Source organism: Miniopterus schreibersii (genome assembly GCF_964146895.1).
Source record: "Miniopterus schreibersii genome assembly, chromosome: 1".
Taxonomy (NCBI): Eukaryota; Metazoa; Chordata; class Mammalia; order Chiroptera; family Miniopteridae; genus Miniopterus; species Miniopterus schreibersii.
The window spans coordinates 1,418,879-1,443,947 of NC_138101.1; the positions used below are offsets into that span (position 1 = coordinate 1,418,879).

The window sequence follows — 25,069 nt, forward strand, 5'->3', positions numbered from 1 at the left end:
TATTTTCATTGATTTCAGAGAGAGGACAGGAGAGGGAGAGACATAGAAGCATCAGTGATGAGAGTCATTGATGGGCCACCTCCTGCGCCCCCCACTGGGGATCGAGCCCGCAACCTGGGCATGTGCCCCGAGCCGGAATTGAACCGGGGCCTCCTGGGTCCTAGGTTGACGCTCAACCGCTGAGCCACGCTGGCCAGGCTGCGTTTCCCTTCTTGACGCCTCTTCCATAAGACGTTTCACGTAGTTTAAGAGCTGGCTATATGGTGCTATTTGTGTGCAGCCAGAAACTCCTCACATGCTGAGTGCTGCTGGGGTGAAGACCCTGCTCTGACCCCAAGGGAAGGCGGCGCGGGGACTCACACTCCTCGGCCAGCGCAGAGCCTGGTCGCTGGGCTCAGAAATCAGTGTCTCTCAGAACCAACCACCACGCCACCCATGCCGTTTAATCTCAACATGACGTGCTCGGATTGCCGCTCGCCCACTTTCACAGGGAACGCTGCCTCTCTTCCTAAAATGGAAGAGTGGTTTGGAGAGACCTTCTATAGGAGCATCAAATTTAGCATTTTTTCCCAAGTGAAGTTCTCTCCTGGACTAGTGGATGATTCTGCTCTGTACCCCATCCATTCTTGGGCTTCACTCAGAGGCTGCCACTAACACTCCGTATGAAACACAGGCCATAGGTAGAAAAATCTCAGAGTGCGTTGACCACGACCGTGCTCCCTCTGAGAACTGGGTTAGGCACGGGCTACCCCCGGTGCGGTCAGTCCTGTGTGGAAACCTCCTCACTGCGCCCCACGGGAAACCGCAGCCAGTGGGTGTGCTGTGCAGGGTGAAGCCGCTCCTCCTGGTTCCCCTGGAGCTTGGCCTGGGTGGGCAGATGGCAGCGCTCGTGCCACAGGGAGTGCAAGGGAGAGCCGCCCGAGGCGGGTTCTGTGTGCGCATTGAGTACACTCTGTGCCACGAAGTAAAGGAAACGTGAGCATGTGCTGCCGTACAGTTAGCACCCCGAAGTCTGCCCACTTCCCGAGAGGTAAGCCAGCTCGCCTCAGGAAATACTGACCGGTGTGCCATGTGTTGCAGGGCTGCGTTAGTTAACCCCGGAGCTGGCGAGGAGGAGCCGCCTCGGCCGTGCTGCTCCCTGCGCAGGGGCAGAGCCAGCCCCAGGCCCGGAGCTGCCTCAGTGTTCGTCCTCTGTGACTTGCAATAAACAGGCTTGACGCATCTTAAAACGTGCCGCGAGTCTGCAAGTTTGTCTACATTAATAGCTGAGTTGTCTTTTCTACATCACGTGCTCTGATTCTCACTCGCCCACTGGGTCACCTAAAGCTGGATTGAAAAAAGGTCGCGCGAGGACTGCTGTGACATCCCGAAACCCCAGGCGTGGACACCCTGTGGTGGGGCTCGCGCTTCCGCGGGAGTCCATTTAAATGTCGACTGCTCAAAACAATGACTGTGTCTTGTCTTTTGCAGTGTGTGTGTGTGTGTGTATTTTTGTAGAATCAACGAGCTCAGCAATAATGCCCTCGGGTCGGGTGGGCACCACCAAAGTGCCCTCAGGGGCTGCTGGCCCCGTTATTTGTGTGTGTGTGTGTGTGTGTGTGTGTCCCCGGCTCTGCTTCACGAAACGTTTCCTTCTTTCTTTGGCCAGGCCTCACCGCACAGACTCCCATCTGGTCTTGCATTCAGGGCAGATGCCAGGCGCCCAGCTGGAGTGCACCCCATTTGTCGGGGGTGTGGGGGTGTGTGTCAAGCTGCTTTAAATGTCTACGTTTCTGCCTTTCCTCCTGGGCAGGATCGGTCACAAGTGTGTTGCTAGGCGTTCCTTTTTAGCTCCCCACCAAAACCTCTTATGTTTCTCCCCGAGTATTATACACATTCATTGCTGAAGATTTGATAACTCCAGAAAAGCACACAGGTTAAGATATAAATCATCTAATTGCCCGGCCCACAGAGAGTCACTGTTATAAACCTGTGTGCGCAGTTTTTTAAATTTAAAAATAGGTTTTTATTGATTTTGAGAGAAGAAGGGCGAGGAAAGAGGAAAGCATCCGTGTGAAAGAAGCTCCATCGGGGGCCTCCCACGGGGTTGGAGCCCACAGCCCAGGCAGGTGCCTGTGGGTCGAACCCACCACCTCCCGGAGCTCGGTCCAGTGCTCAGCCCACTGAGCCACACTGGCCGGGTGTGTGGTGTTTGTTTTAAAAAAGGCAGGATCGTGCTGCACACAGTCGTGAAACCCGCGAACGCGCTGTAGCCTTTCCCCGTGTCACGAGCGCTCCTCCAAGAACCAGCGTGGTTTGCTGTCCAGCGGGTCTGTCGCGATGCCTTTAGCCCACCTCCTGTCCGGCGTGCGTGCCGTTTCCTTCTGTCTGTCCTAGGTGTTGCTGTAGGCAGTGACCGTCCTCGCGCACACACGATTGCTCTCCTAGGATGTCACTGGGAGTGGCTTTGCGGCTCGGGCTGTGCCCGTCGTTGGAGACACCGTGCCACGTTGCCCACCCAGCTGTGTTAGTGAATCTTTGCTGTTTTTGGACTATGCCAAGCTTTTCTCTGAACTTAAAAACCTGCCTTCTTGGCATTCCCTTTCTGTAAGGCTTCCTTATAAAATTCCTTGTCCAGATTACAGTAAGTTCTGGGCAGATAACTCTGCCGTGGCTGAAGCAGCCATGATCTGTTGTGACATAAGGTCTCAGTGACCCATCGCCTCTCTGGACTGATTAGAATTTGGTTCAGGAGCATTTCAACATAATAATCCAAAGCAACAGTGGCTTAAACAAAGTAGAATCCATTTCCCCTAGACTTTCATGGGATGGGCAGGCCGGCTGGCGTGGCATCGCCCGCTCCTGGCTCCGTCGTCCCAGGACATGCTGTTCACCCTCTTGACCCAAAACAACTGCTCCCGTGACAACCAGCGCCCCGTATTTCAAGTTCTGTTGCACCGAAGCACTCGTTTCAATTGTGCCTCCCCAAGATCTCGCCCTGGTCAGAGGTCGGTCCTTGGCGCCCCAGCACAGCTGACATCGACGTGGCTAACTGTCCTGTTCTAGTCTGTTTTTCTTGACGTTTTGTGATGGCGTCTCCCCTGGCTGTGAGACCGTGTGAAGTCGTTTGTGTGGTCTGGTAGGTACTGTGTTCTCAGCACCGCCTGGTCCTGAGCACTGGTCATTCCCGGTGCTGTGCTTGGCAGAGGAGTCTCTCCAAGGTGTGTGTGTGTGAGCATGTGTGTGAGCGTGTGCATGAGCATGTGTGAGTGTGTGTGTGTGTGCATGTGTGTGAGCGTGTGTGTGTGCATGTGTGTGAGCGTGTGCATGAGCGTGTGTGTGTGTGAGCGTGTGCGCGAGCATGTGTGTGAGCGTGTGCGTGGGTGTGAGCGTGTGTGATTGTGTGAGCGTGAGTGAGCATGTGTGTGTGTAAGCGTGTGTGTGATTGTGTGAGCGTGTGAGTGAGCATGTGCGTGTGTGAGTGTGTGTGTGAGCGTGTGCGTGTGTGAGCGTGTGTGTGAGCGGGCACGCCTGTTTTGCTCAGGCACCAGCGGGACATTGAGTGAATAGCTACAACGCTTCCAAACTGGAACTCTCTATTTTGTATCTTACTTTTAAAGCTGCTATAAGTAAATTAACTATTGGCTTTATTTAAAATATACCTTTAATAATAATAAAAAAGACTCTAGAACATGCTGCTTACATCTCATCGGCCAGCGCTTATTTAGTCACAGGGCTGTGGCGCTAAAAGGGATGGATGGGCAATGTCGTGTTTACCAAGTGGAAAAGCGCCCAGATAAACACGGAGGCCCTGTTACTGACGCTGAGAAACGTGTCCCCTGAGAGTTCATGCTGAGTGCTCACCTCCACCCCCTCAGAATGTGGCTGTCTTTGGAGATGGGGACTTTAAAGGGGTGAAAATGAGGTCCTGTGGGTGGGTCCTAATCCTAGAGGCCTGGTGCCCTTAGAAGAAGAGGAGAGGAGGACAGGAACCCCCGGGAGGACACGGCGGGGCGGCCTCTGCACCCCGCGGACAGGCCTCGGGAGGCGCCCGCCCCCACCGGGACTTGCAGCCCCAGGGCTGTGGGGAGACCTTCCTGTTGGGGAGCCCTGGCAAACTACCCCCGGTACCCACGGCCGTGCAGCAGTCACGGGGGACCCCGCAGGCGCTGTGCATCGGAACCGGGCACAGCCCACCGGTCCTCCCACGCTGCCCGCGCCCGGGAGCCCCGCCCGGCGGCCTCAGCTCCCCGGGACTCGGCTGGCCCGCCGCCCCTCCGGCCCGCAGCGGCTTCAGGGGCGCGCGGGCCACAGGGCGCAGCCCACACCCGAAGGAAGGGCGCCACGCGGCGTGGGCACCTGGGGGCGCCACTGGGCCCTGGGGGCTGGCACGCGGCCTGGCGCCTGTTACTGACATCGGGACCTGGGGCCTTAAGGCTGGCGCCGGTGGCCCTTCCCCTGAAGGGGCTGCTGCCCTGCCCTTGGGGACGAAGCTTCCCACCGGCCACCTGGAACGAGCGGGGCCGAGCGGGCAGAGCTCGGCTTGCGGCCCGGGGTGGGGCTGCGCGCCTGCGGGCCCTGGGCGCCGCCTCCTCCAGGGCGCTTCTCTCCGGGGCTGGCCCGCTCCCGGCGGGTGCCCCGCTTCCCCACGTGCTCCCGGGAGTCGGTGAGGCCCTGCGCCCCGCCCCCTCGTGCCGCCCGCCCCGCGGGACCCCCCCCGCCCCCCGTCGGAGGGAACGCCCTGGGGTTGGATGGGCTCCTGCGGGCTGCTCGCGCCGCGCCGCGCCGCCCGGCTCCGTGCCCACCCCGGGCCGCCCCCTCTCCGGCTGCAGCCTCCGGCCGCGGGCGCCTGCCCCCCAGGAGCCCCTCTCCTCTCGGGGCCCACGCCTGGCTCCCCGTCCGCCGGGCGGAACAATCCCGCAGGTCGCCACCCACCTACGGACCGAGCAGGGCGCGCTCCGAGCTCCCGGGCGCGAGGGCCCGACTCCTCCTTGCACAGCAGACCGGCGACGCCGCCCTCAGCCCCGGCTCCCGCCGCGGGGCGCGGGGGAGCCCAGCAGGGGCTCTGGCCCTGGCCCGGCCCGGCCGCTCGCGCTCAGTCCAGAGGGCCCCGCCCACCACCGGCCCCGCCCACCACCCGGCCTCTCACAACCAGGCCCCGCCCACCACCCCGCCCCTCACCCCCGGGCCCCGCCCCAGCGCCCCGCCCCTCGCCACCAGGCCCCGCCTCACCATCAGGCCCCCCCGTCGCCCCGCCCCTCACCGCCAGGCCCCGCCCCACCACCCGGCCTCCTACTGCCAGGGCCCGCCCACCGCCCCGCCCCTCGCCCCGCCCCTCACCACCAGGTCCTGTCGCATCGCCCCGCCCCCAGCCCCAGCCCACCCCTCCCGAGCCCCGCCCCTCAGCGCCACCGTGCCCGCCGCGAACGGACGCTGTTATCTCAGTGGCTGCGCCCGCCCCTGAAGGCAATCCGGTGGGCTCGGGGCCGGACCCGCGCCTCGGTCGGCCATTGGCGGAGGCCGCCGCCCCTTGCTGTCAATCCCGTCGGCCCGCCCTGGCCCCGCCCCGACGGCGGAACGCCGTGGGACGCAGGGCCGCGGGGGCTGCCGGGACGGGTCCAAGATGGCTGGGCGTCTCGGTTCCGCTCCTGCCCGCGGCCCCGAGCCCCATTCATTGCCGCGCTGCTGAGCCGCGCCGCGAGCCGGCCCGTGCGCTCCGGGCGCTGTCCCCGCGGGGCGGGAGGCCGCCATGGCGACCCTGGAGAAGCTGATGAAGGCCTTCGAGTCCCTCAAGTCCTTCCAGCAGCAGCAGCAGCAGCAGCAGCCGCCGCCGCCTCCTCAGCCCCCTCAGCCGCCGCCGCAGGCCCAGCCGCCGCCGCCTCAGCAGCAGCCGCCGCCGCCCCCGCCGCCGCCGCCGCCGCCCGGCCCGGCCGTGGCCGAGGAGCCGCTGCACCGACCGTGAGTGCGGGCGCGCCGCCGCCCCGGCCCCCGCACAGGGCCTCCCGCCGCGGGCTCCCCGGCCCTCGCGTCGTCCCCGCTCCCCGCCGCCTCCCGGCCGCTGCGCTTCCCGCTCGTCGCCGTCGGGGCGGGTGGAGGGCGGGGGGCGCGGGACGCTCGCGGGCCGGGAGCTGCGGGGGCGATGACGTCATGCCGGAGGGGGCGGGGGCTGCGGGGAGGCTCCCGCGCCGGGCCTCACGCAGCCCGGGGCTCGCGGCCGCGCCGCCGCTTCTGCGGGCGCCTCGCGCGGCCCGGCAGGTGGAGCCTCGGGGAGGCCGCGTCTGAGCCCCACTCAGGCCTGCGCACTCGCGTGGGGCGCGGGTGCCGAGCGCGCGGTGACGACAGCGGCCCGCGTGTCGGGAGAGGGGACCGAGGCGCACGCGGGGCCCTGGACGCCCCGGCGACACGCTGCGCAGGGCCGGCTCGCGCGGGGCGGGCGCGGGGCACGCGTGTCCGCGGCGGCTCGTGTGGCGGCACTGCTGACCTCGCGGCACCGCCGGGGCGCTGGGTCCCCCGCTGCCTGCGCCGGGGAGGGTGTGAAGCGCCGAGGGAGGAGCCCGCGCTCCCGCGACGCCCCGGCGCTGGGTGCGGAGCGGAGGCCGGGACCCCGCGCAGGCCGCGCCCGGGGCGCGAGGGGACCCAGTGAGGACACCTGTCGGGAAGCGGCCCCGAAGCCGCCCTTAGGGCCGACCCCCTCCCCTCTGCGCTCCCGTCCTGCCTCTGAGCCGGTCCCCGCGGCGTCGGGAGCTTACTTAGAAAACGTGCCTTTGGGGAGGGACGTTGGCGCAGGATTTAGAACCGCGCTGTTTGCCGTGCGGGGAGGTGAAAGCCTGTTCGGACGCCGAGAGAGAAGGGTTTGCTTGCACAGTGTGCATTAGCAACATAAGTTACGACGAGTAACTGACAACGTAGCCATTCCCGGCTCCCCGCGGCGCCTCTGGGGCAGGTGCCTGTGCCTCGCCTGGCCCCTGTGCGCCGGCCGGGCCTGGGGGAGCAGCGTCTCTGTGCCCCGTCCCTCCTCCTGGCCTGGCCCCTGTGCGCCGGCCGGGCCTCGGGGAGCAGGGTCTCTGTGCCCCGTACCTCCTCCTGGCCTGGCCCCTGTGCGCCGGCCGGGCCTGGGGGAGCAGCGTCTCTGTGCCCCGTCCCTCCTCCTGGCCTGGCCCCTGTGCGCCGGCCGGGCCTCGGGGAGCAGGGTCTCTGTGCCCCGTCCCTCCTCCTGGCCTGGCCCCTGTGCGCCGGCCGGACCTGGGGGAGCAGCGTCTCTGTGCCCCGTCCCTCCTCCTGGCCTGGCCCCTGTGCGCCGGCCGGGCCTCGGGGAGCAGGGTCTCTGTGCCCCGTCCCTCCTCCTGGCCTGGCCCGTGTGCGCCGGCCGCGCCTGGGGGAGCAGGGTCTCTCTGCCGGGTGCCTCCTCCTGGCCTGGCCCCTGTGCGCCACCCCCCAGGCCTGGGGGAGCAGGGTCTGTCTGCCCAGTCCCTCCGCCAGGCCTGGCCCCTGTGCGCCACCCCCCAGGCCTGGGGGAGCAGGGTCTCTCTGCCTGGTCCCTCCGCCTGGCCTGGCCCCTGTGTGCCTGCCCGGGCCTGGGGGAGCAGGGCCTCTCTGCCCGGTCCCTTGCCTGTCAGTCCGAAAGCCGCCTGTGTTCCGCTGGTCTGACGGCTGCTGAACTTGCGCATCTTCAGAATATGGGGGTAGAGACGTTCCCTTCTGAAACTGGCCTGACAAAGTAGGTAGATTTTGTTTCACTACTTGAAGGTAATCTATGATTGACTTATTTTAAAATTTTCATCTATTGCGCATAAGTAATGCATTAACATGATGCTAATTCCAAAGGTAATAATTAGAAGGTCTCTCTCCCACTCTTCTCCCGAGTGCCTAACTGCTCCCAGAGGCCAGCACTGTTAAACTTCCTCCCGTGAGCGCCTCTGGATGTAGTCGGTGCCTATATGAAGGCAGATTGTAAATTTCTTATACACAAAAGTAATTCAACATAGTCACTCCGACAGTTCTTAGCATGCCCCGAAGTCAGCTGCATTAGGCTCAGTTATAGTTCTTTTAACTAAAAAGCGTGTCATATTTTTATGTACTTTGCTGCTGAGAAAGCAGGTATTCATAAATTTTGAGTAACAAACTCATTGCTTACAAGTTTGGATCTTGGCATTTCTGTTCAGAGGCTTCAGCTGAAAAACCCGTCCCCTCAAGGAAGATTGGCCAAAAGCAATTTAGAAAGTGTCTGTTCTGTTTTTATGGCTCTTGCTCTCTGTTGTGCAGAACTGTAGTGTCACAGCCACGCGTAGGCTTCACTTGCTGTGTCTGAGCGCCCGCTCTTGGCTGGTTCAGCATGTAGGGCGCTGGGGCCCTGGGTGGGCCTGGCATGCAGGGCGCGCCTGGGCTTGGGAGGGAGTTGACGTTTGCCTCTGCTGCTCTCGCCTTCTCCTTCAGGTTCCCACCTAGCTCTCCCCCGACTGTAATTGTTTACTCATCAATAAACGTCTACTGAATGTCCGATGTGTGCCAGGCACTATTCTAGTAGGTGCAGGCCTGCAGCAGTGAACAGATAAAGCTCTGCACTCGTGGAGTGTTCATTTTAGTGAGGGGCTCAGATAGTAATTGAGAGAGAATCAAGCATGCAGTGTGCTGGATGGTGACCCATGAAGGAGGAGCAGCCAGGCGGGGAAGGGGGCCAGGCCGTGTCAGGGTGAATACAGTGTTGACATTTTAGGTGGGGTGCCCACTGAGGCGGTGGCTTTGGGTAAATAACTGAAGCGGTCAAAGAGATAGCCATGAGATGTGTGGAGGAGGGGCATTCCAGGCAGGGCAACAGGCCCACAGAGCCCCGTTTGAGGAACAGCACGGCGGTCAGTTTGGCTGGCAGAATTAGTGAGAGGGAGACTCTTGGTAGGAGGCGGGGTCAGAGAAGTAGAAGGAGGGCCACACCAGTCAAAAGCCCTTCCTTGTAGGTGGAATAAAGACATTGGCATTTATTCTAAGTGAGACAGGAAGTCATCGGAGCGTTTGGTCAGAGAACTAGAGGACTCCAGTTCCGTTTTACAGTGAGCACTGGCTGAGAACAAGGGAAGGGGAGCATGGGCAGGCGCAGGAGACCGGCAGGAAGCCTGCAGTGTTCAGGAGAGGGGAGGAGGGCTCTGCCACGACCTCAGTACAGGCCAGGTGACGGAGAAATGCCTGAATGTTGAAGGTAGAGCCAATAGGACCTGTTCCCATCTCTGTCTGCTAAGCGTCGCCTGGTTTAGCTGTCAGGGCTCTAGTCAACTGGACGTAACAAAACCTGCTGCAGTAGCTTACACTTGTCTTTTTGAGGAAGTTCAACAGTAAGATTAGGGACCCAGATTCTTTTTTTTAATTCATCTTTATTGTTGAAAGTATTGCATATGTCCCCCTTTTTCCCCCCATTGACCCCCCCCCCCAGGCCTTCACCACACAGGAACCCAGACTTTTTCATACACTTATCTTGAAGCCACTGTCCTCATTCTTTCCCATTTTTTAGGTGAGTTGTCTTTTTATTGTTGAGTTGTAACAGTTCTTTAATTAGGCTGGATACTAGACCTTATCAGATACATGATTTGTAAAAATGCTCCCTTTCTGTAGGTTTCTCTTTACTTTCTTTTTTTTTTTTTAAATATATCTTTATTGATTTCAGAGAGAGGAAAGGAGAGGGAGAGAGAGATAGAAACATCAATGATGAGAGAGTCATTGATTGGCTGCTAGCCCGCAACCCAGGCATGTGCCCTGACTGGGAATCGAACCCAGATCGCCTGGATCCTAGGTCCACGCTCAACCGCTGAGCCACGCCCCACCGGGTTCTCTTTACTTTCTTAATCGTGTTCTTTGAAGCTGAAAAGTTTTTAATTTTGATGAACTCGTCCAGTTTTCCATTTTGTCTTTGGTTGCTGTACTTTAGATGTTATGTCTAAGAAACTTTCCTAATTCAAGGTCATGGAGTTTTATTACTCCTTTGTTTTCTTATAGGAATTTTAGAGTTTTAACTCTTACATTTAGGTCTTACCCATCTTGAGTTAATTTTTATTTATAGTGTAAGATAAGGGTCCAACTTCATTCTTTCACATATGGACATCCAGTTGTCCCAGCACCATTTGTTGAAAGACTGTACTTTCCCTAATGAGCTGTTTTGGCGCCTTGTTGAAAATTAATAGCCCATAACAGTGTGGATTTATTTCTGGACTCTAACTTGGTTCCATTGGTCTGTTTATCTCTCCTCCACAGTACTGTGTAGTCTTCATTACTGTAGTTTTGTATCACAATTTCAAGTTGTGAAATGTGAGTCCTCTAACTTTGTTCTTTTTCAAGATAGTTTTGGTTGTTCTGGGCCCCTTGCATTTCCATTTGAATTGTAAGACAGATTGTTGTTTCCTGCAAAGAAGCCAGCTGGGGTTCTGATAGGGATTGCATTGAATCTGTAGATCAATTTGGAGAGTATTGGCATCTTAGCAATATTAAGTCTTCTGATCCATGAACTTTGGCAAACTTTTTCTGTAAATGGTCAGCTGGTAAACATGTCAGGTTTTGTGGGCATGTCTCTGTTGCAGCTTCTTAACTCTGCCATTATAGAATGAAAGCAGCCAGAGGCAGTGGGTAAACCATTGAGTGTGGCTGTGTTCCAGTAGAATTTTATTAACAACATTGAATTTTATATAATTTTCATATCATGAACTATTTCTCTGTTTTTTGTCAACCATTTAAAAATGTAAAAACATTTCTTAGCTCACAGACTGGCCAAAAACAAGCAGGCTGCAGTTTGCTTACCGCTAGATTCTATATGATTGGACCACTTTTGGGAAAAGTGTCTTCTTCAGTTGCTTTTTGTTAACTAGTTTAAAAATTATGAAAGTTACACATATACATGGTAAAAACATCTTCAAACAGCAGAGAAGATGAAAAATCAAGCCCTCCCTGTTAATTGTTATTTAATAACAATTTTTAAGTATCTCTTGCGTCTTCCTTGGTTTTTTAATGCACATATGAGCATTTAAATGTGCATGACTGAGATCACACTGTATTTTCTGACTTAGCCACATGCCGTAGACCTTGTTCCATAGCGATACATACAGGCCAATGTTGGAGGTTCTGCAGGTTCCGTTCAAGACCACTGCAGTAGAGCGAGTGTCGTCATAAAGCCAGTGTCATTGTAAAGCGAGCTGGAATCTTGTTGCTGGTCTTGCCTCAATTTGTAGAAAACATGGCACCTGTGAAGAGCAGTAAAGCGAGGTGCAATAAAACAAGGCCTGCCCAGCTGGGCGTGGCTCAGTGGTTGAGCATTGAACTAGGATCCAGGTGATCAGGGTTCGATTACTGGTCAGGGCACATGCCTGGGTTGCGGGCTTGATCCCCAGTCGGGGGCATGCAGGAGGCGGCCGATCAGTGACTCTCTCATCATTGATGTTTCTATCTCTCCCTCTCCCTCTCCTTCCCTCTCTCTGAAATCAATAAAGATATATTAAAATAAAATAAAACAAGGCCTACTTCTTACTAATTGCTGTATAATATTGTAGCATTTATGTTTAAAAGAGGGCTTTTGGAGATGTAAAGGCAAAGTCCTACATTTTCTGGCTTTCAAATGGGCTGCTGACGAATGTTCTCCACCTTAAGAGCCCCTCCCCATGGCCTCTGGTCCTTGCAGGGGAGCCAGTTGGCACAATACCTTGGAATAATTTATTCTGACTAGAAGGGAAAATAAGACACAGCATAAGACACTTTATATCTTGTTAAATAGAATGAGCTCTGACTCTAGACTGTCTGTTGGAGACAAAAATGCTATAGATCCTGCTGCTCAGAGTGGCCTTGGGGCCAGCAGTTTGGTGTTACGTGGGAGCTTATAAGAAGCGCAGAGTGTGCTCACTTCAGACCTCCTGAGTCAGAGTCAGCCTTTTAACAGGCTCTGTGAGCAGCTTTATGTGGGGAGAGCTGCAGAAGCTTTGCTGGGGGTGACCAGGCCTCTCTGTTGATAACGCCTCTCGTGTGGGAGGGAAGGCTTCTGTGCTCATGTGTGTCCAGGTGTAGCTGAGGCAGTGTAACTTCTGTCCTAGGGCCATCGGGCATTTGTGTAGCTTCAAGTGGGTTGTAACACTGACTGGTGAGCTGGGCATTAAGAGCTCCCAGCTACTGGGGTGGGGACTTCAGTGGGGAGTGGACCAGAATGACCTGTTGTGTGCCAAGCCCTATTCCGGGCCCTGGGTTACAGCAGCGAATAGGACCGATGGTGATAAATGCTATGGAGAGAAAAAACAGAGTAAGGGGGGAAGGCTGTGCAGTTTTCTTGAGGGGATGCAGTGCACTGAGAAGGTGACAGACCGTGGAGGGAGCAAGCCACATGGCTATCTGGAAGAAGAGCAGTCCAGGTGGGGGACAGAGGAGTGTTCTTGGAAAGATGAGGAGGCCAGTGGCCTGAAGCTAAATGAAGGGCGGAAACAGGAGATGAGGTTAGAGGGCTGGGAGGTTAGAGACGGGGATTAGCCAGCCACTTGGGGGCTTGTGCACCAGTATAGGGACTTCGGGCTTTACTCTGCCCAGAGGCGAACTTGGAAAGATCACTTTGAATGAAGCCACTTAATGATTGCTGTGGGAATAGAGAGTGTCTGCCTACCCTGGAAAACAGCTGGGCTGCTCCCTGTAGATCTGAACGTCATTACTGTGTGTCCTGGCAGCAGCACTCCTGGGTGTTTATCCTGGAGAACTGAAGACTTATGTCCACACACAGATCTGTGCACAAGTGCTCAGAGCAGCTTTATTCCTAAAAGCCAAAAACTGGAAACAGCTAGGATGTCCTTCAACAGGTGACCAGTAGAACTACTTAGCAGTAAGGAGCAAGATCCTGACACGCAACAACTAGACATATCTTGAAATTATGCCCATGACACCAGCCATCCCAAGACACTGCACACTCTGTGATTCTGTTTATATAACATTTTTGAAGTGACAGAGACTTAGGAATGGAGGCTAGATAAATGGTTCAGGGTTAGGGAGAGAGGGCGGGGCTGCAGTTCTAACAGGGCAACTCCAGGCTCCTCATGGTGGTAGAAATGTTTTGTATGGATTGTGGTGGTAGATACACAAATGTAACACATCTGGTAAAATTGTATGGAGCTAAATACACACAGTAAAAGTAAATCTTTTTTTGAAACCTGAGATCAGTGGATTGTATCAATGTCAATACTATAGTTTTGCAAAATGTTGCCATTGTGGGAAACTGAGTTGATTATTTCTTACAACTGCATGTGAATCTATAGTTACCTCAATAAAAACTTTAGTTAAAACAAAGGCCTGGTGGGCAGGGAGTTGGAACAGAAGCTGCAGTGGTGGGGGGAGTGTCAGGTTCTGGATCTGTGGACAGGGAGCGGGAAGGAAGCTGGGGTGGGGTGGGGGGAGTGTCAGGTTCTGGACCAGTGGACAGGGAGCGGGAAGGAAGCTGGGGTGGGGTGGGGGTAGTGTCAGGTTCTGGACCTGTGGACAGGGAGCCGGAAGGAAGCTGCGGGGGGTGGGGGGAGTGTCAGGTTCTGGACCTGTGGACAGGGAGCCGGAAGGAAGCTGTGGTGGGGTGGGGGGAGTGTCAGGTTCTGGACCTGTGGACAGGGAGTGGGAAGGAAGCTGGGGGGGGGGGTTCAGGTTCTGGATCTGTGGACAGGGAGCGGGAACAGAAGCTGCAGTGGGGTGGGGGGGAGTGTCAGATTCTCTTTGGAGGAAGAGCTGATGACATTTGCAGACAGTGTTTGAAATCTGAGTTTGTGATTATTACAAAATTTACCATTTAAAAATGTACAATTTAGTGGTTTTTACTATATTCACAGGGCTCTGCAACCATCACCTCTGTCACTCCGCACTTCCTCCCCAGCCGCTCAGCCACTCCTCTAGTGCCTCTTGTCCCTGTGAATTTGCCCATTCTGGCCATTTCTTATGATTAGAACATCTGTGTTTGAACAGCACTTCTTTCTACTGGTAATTGTTACTGTATCCAGTTAGTTCACTAGTAAGAAAGGATTTATTTATTTATTTATTTAAAAAAATATGTCTTTATTGATTTAAGAGAGAGTAAGGGAGAAGGGAGAGAGAGATAGAAACATCAGTGATGAGGGAGTCATCATTGATCGGCTGCCTCCTGCAAGCCCCAGACTGGGGATCGAGCCCACAACCTGGGCATGTGCCCTGACCAGGAATCAAACCTCAATCTCCTGGATCCTAGGTCGATGCTCAACCGCTGAGTCACACCAACCGGGCAAGGCTTTATTTTAGTAGCCCTTTTCTGTGATACAGACTGTAGATGGGGGAAATCTTATGCCCTGATTCCCCTAATCAAGCACCACTTTTACTTTAAATTACGTATGAAAGTTAATCCAAAATCACTTTTGGCGTCCCATTCCTTCTGTAGAAATCATTCCGGGAAGACTCCTGGTTTCCTAGGAGCACTCTCATGTTACTGTAGAACTTGGTGAGTTAAGGAGCAGCTGATGTGGAATCAGGAGACCTGGGCCCCTGCCTGCAGGCAATGCAGCCTTCTGACTCGGTTCTGCTGGCTGTGTGGGCTGTGCAAGCACTGCCTCGAGTGTGTATGTGAATGAAAGTGCTTGTGCACATGATAGCCAGGCAAGTGCACGATGAGTGACTCTCATTCCCACGTGGTCCAGGTCTCCCTTGGCCGCTCTCCACCTGGAACCACATTTTTCATGGGTAACCGTAACCTAATCTAACACTCAGAGTTTGGATGAGGGAGCTGGAATCCCCACATTGGGTGTTGGCCCTTTGCTGGTGGTTTCAGCATGGTTGTAGGTGCTGCAGAGGCCTAGCTTTTCTGTGCCTCCTCCAAGGTGTGTGTTTCTGTGCAGATGACTTCGCTGCACAGTTGGAGGGCTGATTGAGTTTTTTATTTTGAAGGTGAAGTTAAAATGACTGCTTCACCAAGAACAGTTGAAGAGTCAGGACTGCTCCGACGCTGTTCATCCAGGCCTCACCCTGTTCATCCAGTTCCTGCCCAGAGCAAGGTGCTGCCATCTTCCGCCTTAATTTCCATACTTACTTTTCATGTGGAACAAGTCAGTTTGACCTTTCGGTTCATCAATTTAATTAAATTTCACAGGGGAACAAAATAGTTGTAGTTTTCCTGAACTTCCAAGTTTGCTTATTGGACAAAATAAGATAGGAATGAGGCATTTCAAGCAGGGGCTGTAGAAGGCACGAGAACTGAGCTTTTGAAGATGCACGACCAACACAAGGGAGTTATTTCCAGCAGCCAGAGTTCCCTGGAGGTTTGGGAATATTGACCCAGGGGGAAGTTGGAAAGTAGCCTGAGGCCAGGTTGGAATGGGCCTTGATCCCCAGGGTTTGGAAACTCGCACCATGTTCTGTCTTTGGCAGTCAGTTTGCTTTACCTGCTCAAGCTCTAGCACATGACACAGCACACACAGGTCTTAATGACAGGGCGCCGGCCTTGGAAGCCTATGTGTTGTTGTTTATTGCTAACCGTATTCTTTCTGTTTATCACGTGAGGAGAGAGACAAAGTTCTTTTGAAAACTCATATTTGTATCTTTTGCTTCTAAGAAGATGGAGACATGCCCTGTGGGCCTGGCCCCCTCTCCATCAGGCCTGGGGTAATCAGTGTGGAGCCGTTGACTTCCTCCCATTGGTGCGTGGGTGACTGCTGAGTTGTGTACCTGGAGACCCTGCATTGTCAGTTTAACCACACGTGCAGCTTTTGTAAGTGCTGTCATGTTAAGTCCAGGGAACATTTTATGCCTCATAAACACTTATAATGTTGCAACCTGAGGGGACACCTCCTTCCCCAGCCTATGGTAGACTCAGCCATTCAGCATGGAAGTCTCTCTTACTGAATACAGGTGAGCTCAGAGTTTCTCCATGCTGCACTCTGGCAGCCATGCCAGCTGGTCAGGGCTGGCCCATCTGAGACACCTGGCTACCACCCCACTTTAGCTGAGCTCCTTCCATTCCAGCTGGGAAAGCTGGGCTCAGAGACTGGAGGGACTTGCCAGGAATCACCTGCTTACTACTGTTTCGGGCTTGAGGTAGAGATGCCACAGGATAAAGGTTCTGCTTAGATTCTGACTTTGCTGAAAACCCAGGCCATGACTATTTCTATTCTGACCGCCGTTTAGTTGTGAGGCCTGCTTAGTTTAGTGTCTGTCAGCCTCTTTCTCATTACCAGCCCCAAGGAGTTGTTTAGACCTATTGTGAGAGACTGCCAAGCTGAGGGGCCACAACCCATGCAGCTGGGAGTCTGGGTGTGTGAATTCAGTTCACTTAAGGCTGTGGGCAGGTTTTCACTTTGGAAATCAAGGAGTAAGGATAGGTGAGTTAGTTTACTTCCTAAAACACTTAACTTCATCAGTGTCCTTTCGCTTTCTTGACGGCTGCCTTAAACCAGATAAACTGAGCTGCTGTAAGAGACTTGAATGAGGTCATTTAACGGAGAGAGTACTCTTTTTAAAACCGAGGTATAATTTACTGTGGTAAAACACACCCTTTTCAGTGTACAGTTCTGTGCATTTAGACAAATGCATGAAGCCCACAGTTGAGATTTAGAACAGTCCTGCCACCCCTGGGCTTCCCCATGCCCATACTGCATGCCTCTGCTGTCAGTTCCTGTCCTGGCCCTTGGAAACCGCTGATCGTTTTCATTCCTGTAGTAGTTTTTGTTTTGTTTTTTAATCCTCACTGGAGGATATTTTTTCCATTGGAAGGGAGGGAGAGAGAGAGAGAAACATTGATGTGAGAGATAAATTGATTGGTTGCCTCCGGCACAGAGGCACCGGGGATTGAGCCTGCAACCTAGGTACATGCCCTTGACCCAAATCTAATCCGAGAGCCTTCAGTCTGAGGGGCGACACTCCAACCACCGAGCACACCAGCCAGGGCTGCTGATCACTCTCTTTCCTGTAGTTTCGTTTCTTCCAGAACGTCCTATAAATGGACTCATTCAGTGTGTAGCTGTGAACATGGTACATTGAGATTCACCCTTGTGTGTGTTACCAGTTGCCCTCTCACTGCCAAGCAGTACAGTATTCCGTCTTCTTTTTGTTTGTCCATCTGCCAGGTAGAGGACATTTGGGTTGTTTCTGTCATAGAGCTTTTGAAGTAGGTCGTTCTGAGGATGGGAGGTGGGGCCTCTGCTCCTCATGCTCACTTAGGGGCCCAGGCTCCTTCCCTCTTGTTGCTCTGAAGCCATCTTGAAGTCTGTGTAAGCAACAACTGGGAGTTGGACATGTTTGTTCCAAATGGAAGGAACTAAAAGGGGAGATACCCAGGGCAAGCCAGCAAGGGAGCCCCACATATCACCGCCTTTCCTGTTTCATCTGGGGGAGCCAAGTTGATATCTGTCTCTAGCTGCAGGGAGGTGAGGCCATGGAACTTCTAAGTGGGAGGCATGTGTCCAAGAAGGGAAGACTGGTGTTTGGTGGGTGACTGGCACTTTGCAGTATAACTTATCTGTGTAAGTCCTGTTCAGGAAGAAGACAAGTGGGAAACACACATTCACTAGTCTGTGTAATGAGGAGCTCTAACCTGGCAGTCGTTGGGAAGCCCTTCTCTACTTGCCACAAGCCAGGCCTCTCACTCAGGCCCTGGTTCTTTCTGCCTGGAACCCTGTCTGTTCTTTTTGGTCCCTGACTTGCCCCTTCAGAGGTTTTTTTCTTGCCCGTTTTTCCCCCGGCCACAGCTGCAGTGCCTTATGGAGGGCATGCCTTCATTGGATTTGACAATTGTGACAGCCTGTTCCTTAGGTGCACTTTTTGGAGCATGAGGGTTGCATTAGTCACAAGTGTGTGTAGGCTGGGTCCCCCTTAGTACTAGAATTCCCTTAAAACCCAGGAGTCTTCTAGTTTAGTTGGTTCTAGTTAGTACCATGTACTGGTAACTACACTCAAATTCCTATTTGGATACACTTCTTAAGCCTGCCTTTTTTGCCTCCCTCTTTGGCTCATCCCCCCACCTTATCTCCGTGGTGCCCACCATGAAGACGGGAAGCCTGGCAAGCAAGCACCTTTAATCTGATCTTCTTGACCTGGCTCTCTATCTCCTCTTGTTTGGCTAAGAAGTCTCAGTAGGAGGCTTTTGAGAAAGGCTCTGAGCAGGAGGCTTCTTTCTAGCTGTGTGGGGTATGGAACCGATTAGCCATGGTCTGTGATTCATACCTCATGGAGCATGAGGTCTGTGTGGTCTGCTGATCACAGTCAATGAGCAATGCGGTTTTGAGACGTGGAGGCAAGCAGGCATACAGAGCGGGTACTATGCTGTTGTATTTCACTGAATTGCATACCCTTCTATCGGAGTGATCTTGGGCGAGTCGCTGTTTGCACTGCAATTTCTCTGCTAAACTAGGGGAAATAGGGTGCATTTAGTCACGTCACCTGACTTTGCTCTGGAGCAGCATAGTTGAGGAAGCCTGGGCGAGCTCCTCTGTGCCTCTCCCACTTTGCCCCTGCATGGAGTCCGTGGTCGTTCCTAGAAGTACAGGTGCTTCCGGAGTGCGTCATTGATGGGTAGAAATAAGTGGAGTGCATAGTTAAACACACGCTTACTGCTCTTGTTTTTTTCCTTTCCTTTTAGAAAGAAAGAACTCTCCGCCACCAAGAAAGACCGTGTGAACCATTGTCTGACGATATGTGAGAACATTGTGGCTCAGTCTCTCAGGTAACCACTCTGTCTTCTAGTGAAGTAAAAACTTCCCAGGTTTTCATCCCTAATGGGCTAGAATAGGCTTTTGTCTCCCAGTGTCTTAGCCTTTAAAAGACCCTGTCCCTGTACTCCTGGCTTTTGTGTCAAGGCTCCAGACACTGTAATGAGCAGTGCCTCCTTTTTATAATCAGACACAACATCTGTAACCATTACGACATGCAAACAGCATGTTTATGTTTAATTGGCACTCAGTAACTTTGAATATTTAAAAATCCTCGTGTTTGATGTGTTACATTATTTTAGTCATTGGAACATGTGCCTGTCCAGTGATCAGACTGTTGATTTGCTCTCTGTGGCACTGGGCGGCCCACTGTTGGCCCTGCAGGAGTGCAGGACTCCCAACAGTGCAGGCTGCTCGCCTCACCTTCGGCGTGAGTGGGGTCATGGGCCGCAGACTAGGTAGGTCTGCTTCCCTGGCTCATCTTGCTTCCTGGTAAAGCGGCACCTTCTTTTGTATCTTCTTTGCTGATGCTCCTTTTTTCTCTTTGTTTTTGACGGTCTGTCTTGCTGATCCACTGTCTCTAGTAGCTGTGGAGGGGAAATATTTTGGGCCTGTTTCTAAGGGCTGAGTAGGAGACAGATGTACCTATGATTTCTGAGTTCTGTTACCCAGATGGGCATGCATGCAATATTCATATCCTTGCTTTCCTTGCCCTTGGAATAAATAATTCATGTTCTTCTCCAGCTGAAAGAGCTCTTTATGATCTGTTAGAAAACTCTTGGAGGATAATAATCTGGATTTTGGTACTAACAGAAAGTCGGTGATTCCCTTATTTTTAACGGTACCTTACATTTGTATTTTATACTTTCAAAGGGATCTCACATTTAATATTTCATTTTAGTTCAGTTCATTCCATCATTTGTGAAATATGGTGGATGATTTCTGTTTTTGGGTTTTTTTTTAAATGTTTTTATTGATTTCAGAGAGAGGAAGGGAGGGAGAGGGAGAGATAGAGACATCAATGATGAGAGAGAGTCACTGATCGACTGCCTCCTGCACGCTCCGCACCAGGGATGAAGCCCACAACCCAGGCATGTGCCCGACCGGGATTCAAACCATGATCTCTTGATTCATAGGTCGATGCCCAACCACTTAGCCACACCAGCCGGGCTGATTTCTGTTTCTACCTAATTTATAGAAATCCTGTGGGTAGAAAATGTAACGATGAATGAAAATATGTCCTGAAAGTAGAAATATAAAAGTCTGAGTGAGCATGCTGGTGTTGAGAACAATACCAGGGTAAAAGTAGGGAGAGGAGACTTCTGAGTTTTCCTCCGCTCCTCGTAAGCGGGGTGAATTGTGCTTTATTTTTTTTAATATTTCTTTATTGATTTCAGAGAGAGGAAGGGACAAGGAGAGGGAGTAACATCAATGAGAGAGTCATTGATTGGCTGCCTCCTGCGCGCCCCCAATGGGAGTGCCTCGTGCTGTACACTCTGTTTCTTGATCATCTCTGTGGAATCGATGGCACGTTGGCTTCGGGTCACATGTTAGTAAAGCATGACAAGAATCTTAGGATTGACTTGTGGTTCAGTTTGCTGATCTGTTCACAGTAACAACTGTTTGTGGCTTTTACATCAGGGTGTCCATTCTTTTTGTGTGGAGTGATGCCAATAGTCATTGTACTTGCTCTGCAGAGGGGCTTGTCAGTTCCAACAGCTCAGTCAGTTCTCAGGAGCCACCCCAGGAGCTCCTCAGTGCCACCCCATCCACACAGGTTAAAGCTCTTTGCCATTTCAGTCACAGCCTTGGTGATTTCTGCAACCTTCCCTCTAAGACATCGTTAGGCGAGAGGAATTTTCCAGGACCATTTTACATTTAAGGGACCACTCATATATGTGGTCTGTTGTTGACCAGAACTGTCGTTATGCTTGGCACATTCCTGTAAAAACATTTTTTACTTGTTAAATTGGCAAACATTAAAAACTACTTAGGATTTTGTCAGCGGTGATACAATCTTCTTAAAAGGCAATTTGGCAAAATATGAAGCTTTAAACTATCATCTGTGCTGAACAGTTTTGCTTCTGGCGTTTATCCTTAGGGAAGTGGATAACGTTATTGGTGTAGGGCAGTTTGTTCATCCCATTAGGAAATTAAAGATAACCTCAATGTTTACCAATAAGGGAGTTGAAAAATTAAGATACACTTATAGAAAGGAATGCTGTTAACTTCATAAAAGATGACTTACAGATGTTTGTTTGTGACCAGAAAAGATATTAACAATACTAAACATTAAGTTTAAAAAAATCATGAAAGATTTTTGCTTTTGTGTTAGGTAAGTTAATAAACAGGATTTACCTTCCTGCCTAAAACAATTGGTATGGATCAGATATTTGTAACAGTGGTTTTCAAGGCACTTGGCATCTCATACAAAGAACAGAAGCAATCCTGGAACAAAGGAAAACTGGTAGGGGGAGCCCTGTGATTCCCCAGGTTACTGCTCAGAGGGAGTTTCTGGCCGTGACAGGAGGGGACACCCAGGCAGAGCCGGTGGTTGCTGGGCTGAGGAGACAGATTTGAGGTGTATAAAAGATCATGTTATATAAATAATTTATTCATTTGATTACATGTTGAAATAATATTTTTGATACACTAGGTTAAGTGAAATGTAGTATTAAGATAATTTTTCCCGTTTCTCTTGATTTCTGATGTGTCTGTTGGAAAGTGTAAAATCACACATGTAGCTCATACAGCCTTTCTGTGGACAGCACTGCTTCGAGCAGCATTTAAATGCAGTCCCTGCATCTCAGGGGGCCTTTCCTCCTCAGTCCTCTCTTCACAGCTGTACTGCATGTAGGTGAGGTCTGGGAGGTTGCTGAGTGGCATGCTTTGTGTCTTGCTTGTGTGTGTTTGCTGATCACTGCTGATGCGGTCCTCTGAGGTTCACCACCTGTGGTAGGAATTGTGACGTAGAGGGGGGGACCTCCATTTCAGAGCACTCTGGATTGAGATCATGAGATGCCAGCTGGTTTTGATGTTTGAGGCACAGCAGCACTAGTCAGGGATGTATTGCTACACTTCCCAGTGCTGTGACATCGGTTTCATGTCCGTGGCCCATCAGCTATCTCTGCTTTGGCTGTGTTTAGCCAACTGGTTCATGACAGCCTACACAGGCTCTCCGTTAAACGTGTTAAAATCACTCACAAACATTCCATAGATTCCAGTGCTTGTGATAGTGTGGCAGGGCCAAGACACAGCCTGACCATGGCCATGTAGAGTCTGTGGTGAAGTCCGGTTTACCTTTGGGACATATTGGAAGGGAGTGAAGAGTTATATTGGTGCACTGATTCAGGTATCAGGGATGTTGCAGATTCTGCCGGTGTGGCTCAGTTGGTTGAGGTTCCTGCCTACCGCAAGGTCGCTGGTTTGACTCTTGGTCAGGGCACATACCTGGGTTGTGGGTTTGATCCCCGGTTGGTTGGGATATGGTTTCTCACATTGATGTTTCTCTCTCTCTTTTTCTCTCCCCCACCTCTCTCTAAGCATGTCCTCGGGTGACGATTGGAAAAAAGGGTGTTGATGTTGCAAGTTAGTAACCTGTGGCGAAGAGCAGATGGCTGGCTGGGGTTCAAGCATCTTGAGCAGTGTCTTTTTTAAAAATTAAGTTAAAATACACAAAAAGCAGTGTCTTTTAAAGACTTTTCAATTAAAACTTAAAAAATGAGATTTGTCTTGCAAGTACAACCTCTTTTTTAAAATAAACTTTAACATTTTAGAATAGTTTTAAATTTACACAAGAGTTACAGAGTCAGCACAGAGTTCCCATGCACCCACATCTGGCTACCCCAGTCATAGCATCTAACGTCACTGTGGTATGTGCTTATTAGTGATTCCATGTGACAGACCGTTAACCTTAACTGTCCTGCTCCAGCATTCCATACAGGACACCAGACACCATGCTGCATTTTGTTGTCATGTTTTCTTAGGCTCTTCTTGGCTGTGACAGTCTCTCTCCTTTTTTCACTTAGAAATTCTCCAGAATTTCAGAAACTCCTGGGCATTGCCATGGAGCTGTTTCTGCTGTGCAGTGACGATGCGGAGTCGGATGTCAGGATGGTGGCTGACGAATGCCTCAACAAAGTCATAAAAGTGAGAGCCTGGCCAGGGTGGCTGGTGCCCAGACTTCAGGGCCTTGCTAGTGTTGGATCACCCAATAGAGTGTACTTGAACGAGCAGAGAAACTTTCAGGGCTTTCTTCACTCGTTGACTGTTATGGGTTTCAGATAAGAGGTTTAGAATGGATTTGAACCATCTGCCATTTAAGTTTTGATACTATGTAGTATTTGATTGTAATACAAGTTAAATCTCTCTTCCATTTTTATTCAAGAGAATCACCTGTATCTAGTGTATCCAATAACTTCCTACATATGTATGCTTTTTTCTTAGTGAATAGGTTCTTTGGGTCATTACTATTAATTTCACTTTGCCCGTGATTGAAATGAAGTTGCCTTTGAGCTTCCTCTAGAGCAGAGGTCTAGAGGTCTAGAAGACAGTCTGATGGTCTCTCTTCCCTGAGCATAGCTCCTGTGCTTTGTTGCAGGCTTTGATGGATTCTAACCTTCCGAGGCTGCAGCTAGAGCTCTATAAGGAAATTAAAAAGGTATGTCTTTATTGTTTGTTATTGGAAAAGTGGTACTGTTTCACTGTATGGAGCAGTTTGTGTACAGTGTTATCTGATATTTAATAAGTAAAATGTTAGAAGGAAGTGCTGTTTGGTAAAATAGACATTATTTTACTTACCTTCATATTTGTTAGATGAGCTGGGTATTTACAACGGTAGCTTATGTTTTATATCTTTATAACTAAGCTCACTGGACCTTAAAATTTCTGAAGTGTTAAACTTTCAAATGGCTTTTTCTCTAAAAACAGAAATTAACAATGAAAAAACGCTTTTCTTTATATGAGGTCTTCCTGGTGACTAGTGCCTATGACCTTTAAATGTAACACACTGCTCGTTAAATCCATGCAGAATGGTGCTGCCCGGAGCTTGCGCGCTGCCCTGTGGAGGTTTGCAGAGCTAGCTCACCTGGTTCGGCCTCAGAAATGCAGGTACGTTGTGTGCTCTGGATGATGATGATGATGATGATGATGATGATTATTATTATTTTGGTGGGTGCCTAACTCCAGCGTTGCGGGTTCTTTACATCTCAGCTCACATCACTTCTTATCTCTAAGGCTTATTTAGCTTGAACACTTAAAATTTTGTAACGCTTCTTTTCCAAGAAAGCTTTATTCTCATTTCTTAACTTTTATTTTTGAAGTGGTGTTTTTTTTTTCTTCTTATTTTTTGAACAACAGAAGGCAGCCTTTATTACAGAAGTATGACTCAAGTCCTGAAGACCAGGGAGAGCGGGAGGGTTTTCAGGGGTTTCATGGGGAAGGCGGAGCCTGGGGAGAGCCAAGGCCCTTAGGCTGGAGGTTCCGGCTGGGGGTGCTCTGGGAGCGGTGGGTAATGCTGCTCTCTCCCAGTCGGACCAGAGGCTTGGTGCAAACTGTACACTTGCAAAGAGCTGTCTTATGAGATTTTGTGAGTTTTTGTTCAGAAAATTTTTTTTTCTTCACTTCCATTTCTTTTTTACTGAATGTATTGGGGTTACACAGGTTAACAAACTTTGAAGGTTTCAGGTGCACAGTTCTACAACACATCATCTGTACGCTGTATTATGTGTTCACCACCCCAAGTCGAGCCTCTTTGCTTCACCACTATCCCCCCATGCCCTCCTCCCCTCCTAAAGTGGTGTTTCTTATATTACCTATTATTTTCTAATTTAAAGTATGAATATTCTAATAACTATTATAATTTACTGCAAATAATTTTTAAAACATGCCGTGGAGAGTCCTCTGTGATTGTAGGAGACATGAAGGGTGAGCGTCTCCCAGCATCTGACCTTTGTCTGCAGTTCATCCTATTCTTTTAGCTGAGGTTCGTCCCCTTACCATTGAAGAGTGTTTTCCTGTAAAAACCAGCTTTTCTCTAACAGGAACTAAACTAGGTGTTTATATCTCACTAAAGCAGACCTAGTGGAATAATGCATACTCCTCTCACACTGCAGGCCTTACCTGGTAAACCTTTTGCCTTGCCTGACTCGAACAAGCAGGAGACCTGAGGAGTCTGTTCAGGAGACCTTGGCTGCAGCCATACCCAAAATTATGGCTTCATTTGGCAATTTTGCAAATGACAATGAAATTAAGGTATGATTGTTACCTCAAGTCACAAACCTGTGGATGAGTCTGGAGGGAAGTTAGGGCTTTTGGACAGGCAGTCATTTGAAGGTAGTTCTTGAGTTCTGTCGTGCTTATAATTTATTTTTATTTGTTTCAATTTTTATTTATTGACTTGAGAGAGAGAGAGAGAAACATCGATTTGTTGCTCCATTCGT

The 25,069-nt window shown here is 51.4% G+C and overlaps 2 protein-coding genes across 16 annotated transcripts in view; both read left to right on the forward strand.

The window, feature by feature from the left end:
* The window catches only part of GRK4 (G protein-coupled receptor kinase 4), a 38,291-nt gene extending 36,825 nt beyond the window's left edge, over window positions 1-1,466 (forward strand). For all 12 annotated transcript variants that reach the window (XR_014000237.1, XM_081157791.1, XM_081157787.1 and 9 more), the window contains one exon: window positions 1,081-1,466. Coding sequence is in view for 11 of the 12 variants with exons in the window: in XM_081157791.1 (XP_081013917.1) it covers window positions 1,081-1,095 (15 nt within the window). In the remaining variant the exon portion in view is untranslated. The remainder of the gene's footprint in view (window positions 1-1,080) is intronic.
* Window positions 1,467-5,578: 4,112 nt separating this feature from the next.
* HTT (huntingtin) overlaps window positions 5,579-25,069 on the forward strand; it is a 96,263-nt gene continuing 76,772 nt past the window's right edge. For 2 of the 4 annotated variants that reach the window (XM_081122771.1, XM_081122773.1), the window contains exons 1-6: window positions 5,579-5,937; window positions 18,560-18,643; window positions 22,658-22,778; window positions 23,230-23,289; window positions 23,659-23,738; window positions 24,743-24,881. In XM_081122771.1, the coding sequence (XP_080978897.1) occupies window positions 5,729-5,937; window positions 18,560-18,643; window positions 22,658-22,778; window positions 23,230-23,289; window positions 23,659-23,738; window positions 24,743-24,881 (693 nt within the window). In that variant the 5' untranslated portion in view covers window positions 5,579-5,728. The remainder of the gene's footprint in view (window positions 5,938-18,559; window positions 18,644-22,657; window positions 22,779-23,229; window positions 23,290-23,658; window positions 23,739-24,742; window positions 24,882-25,069) is intronic. The other 2 variants (XM_081122772.1, XM_081122774.1) reach the window with 2 other exon arrangements.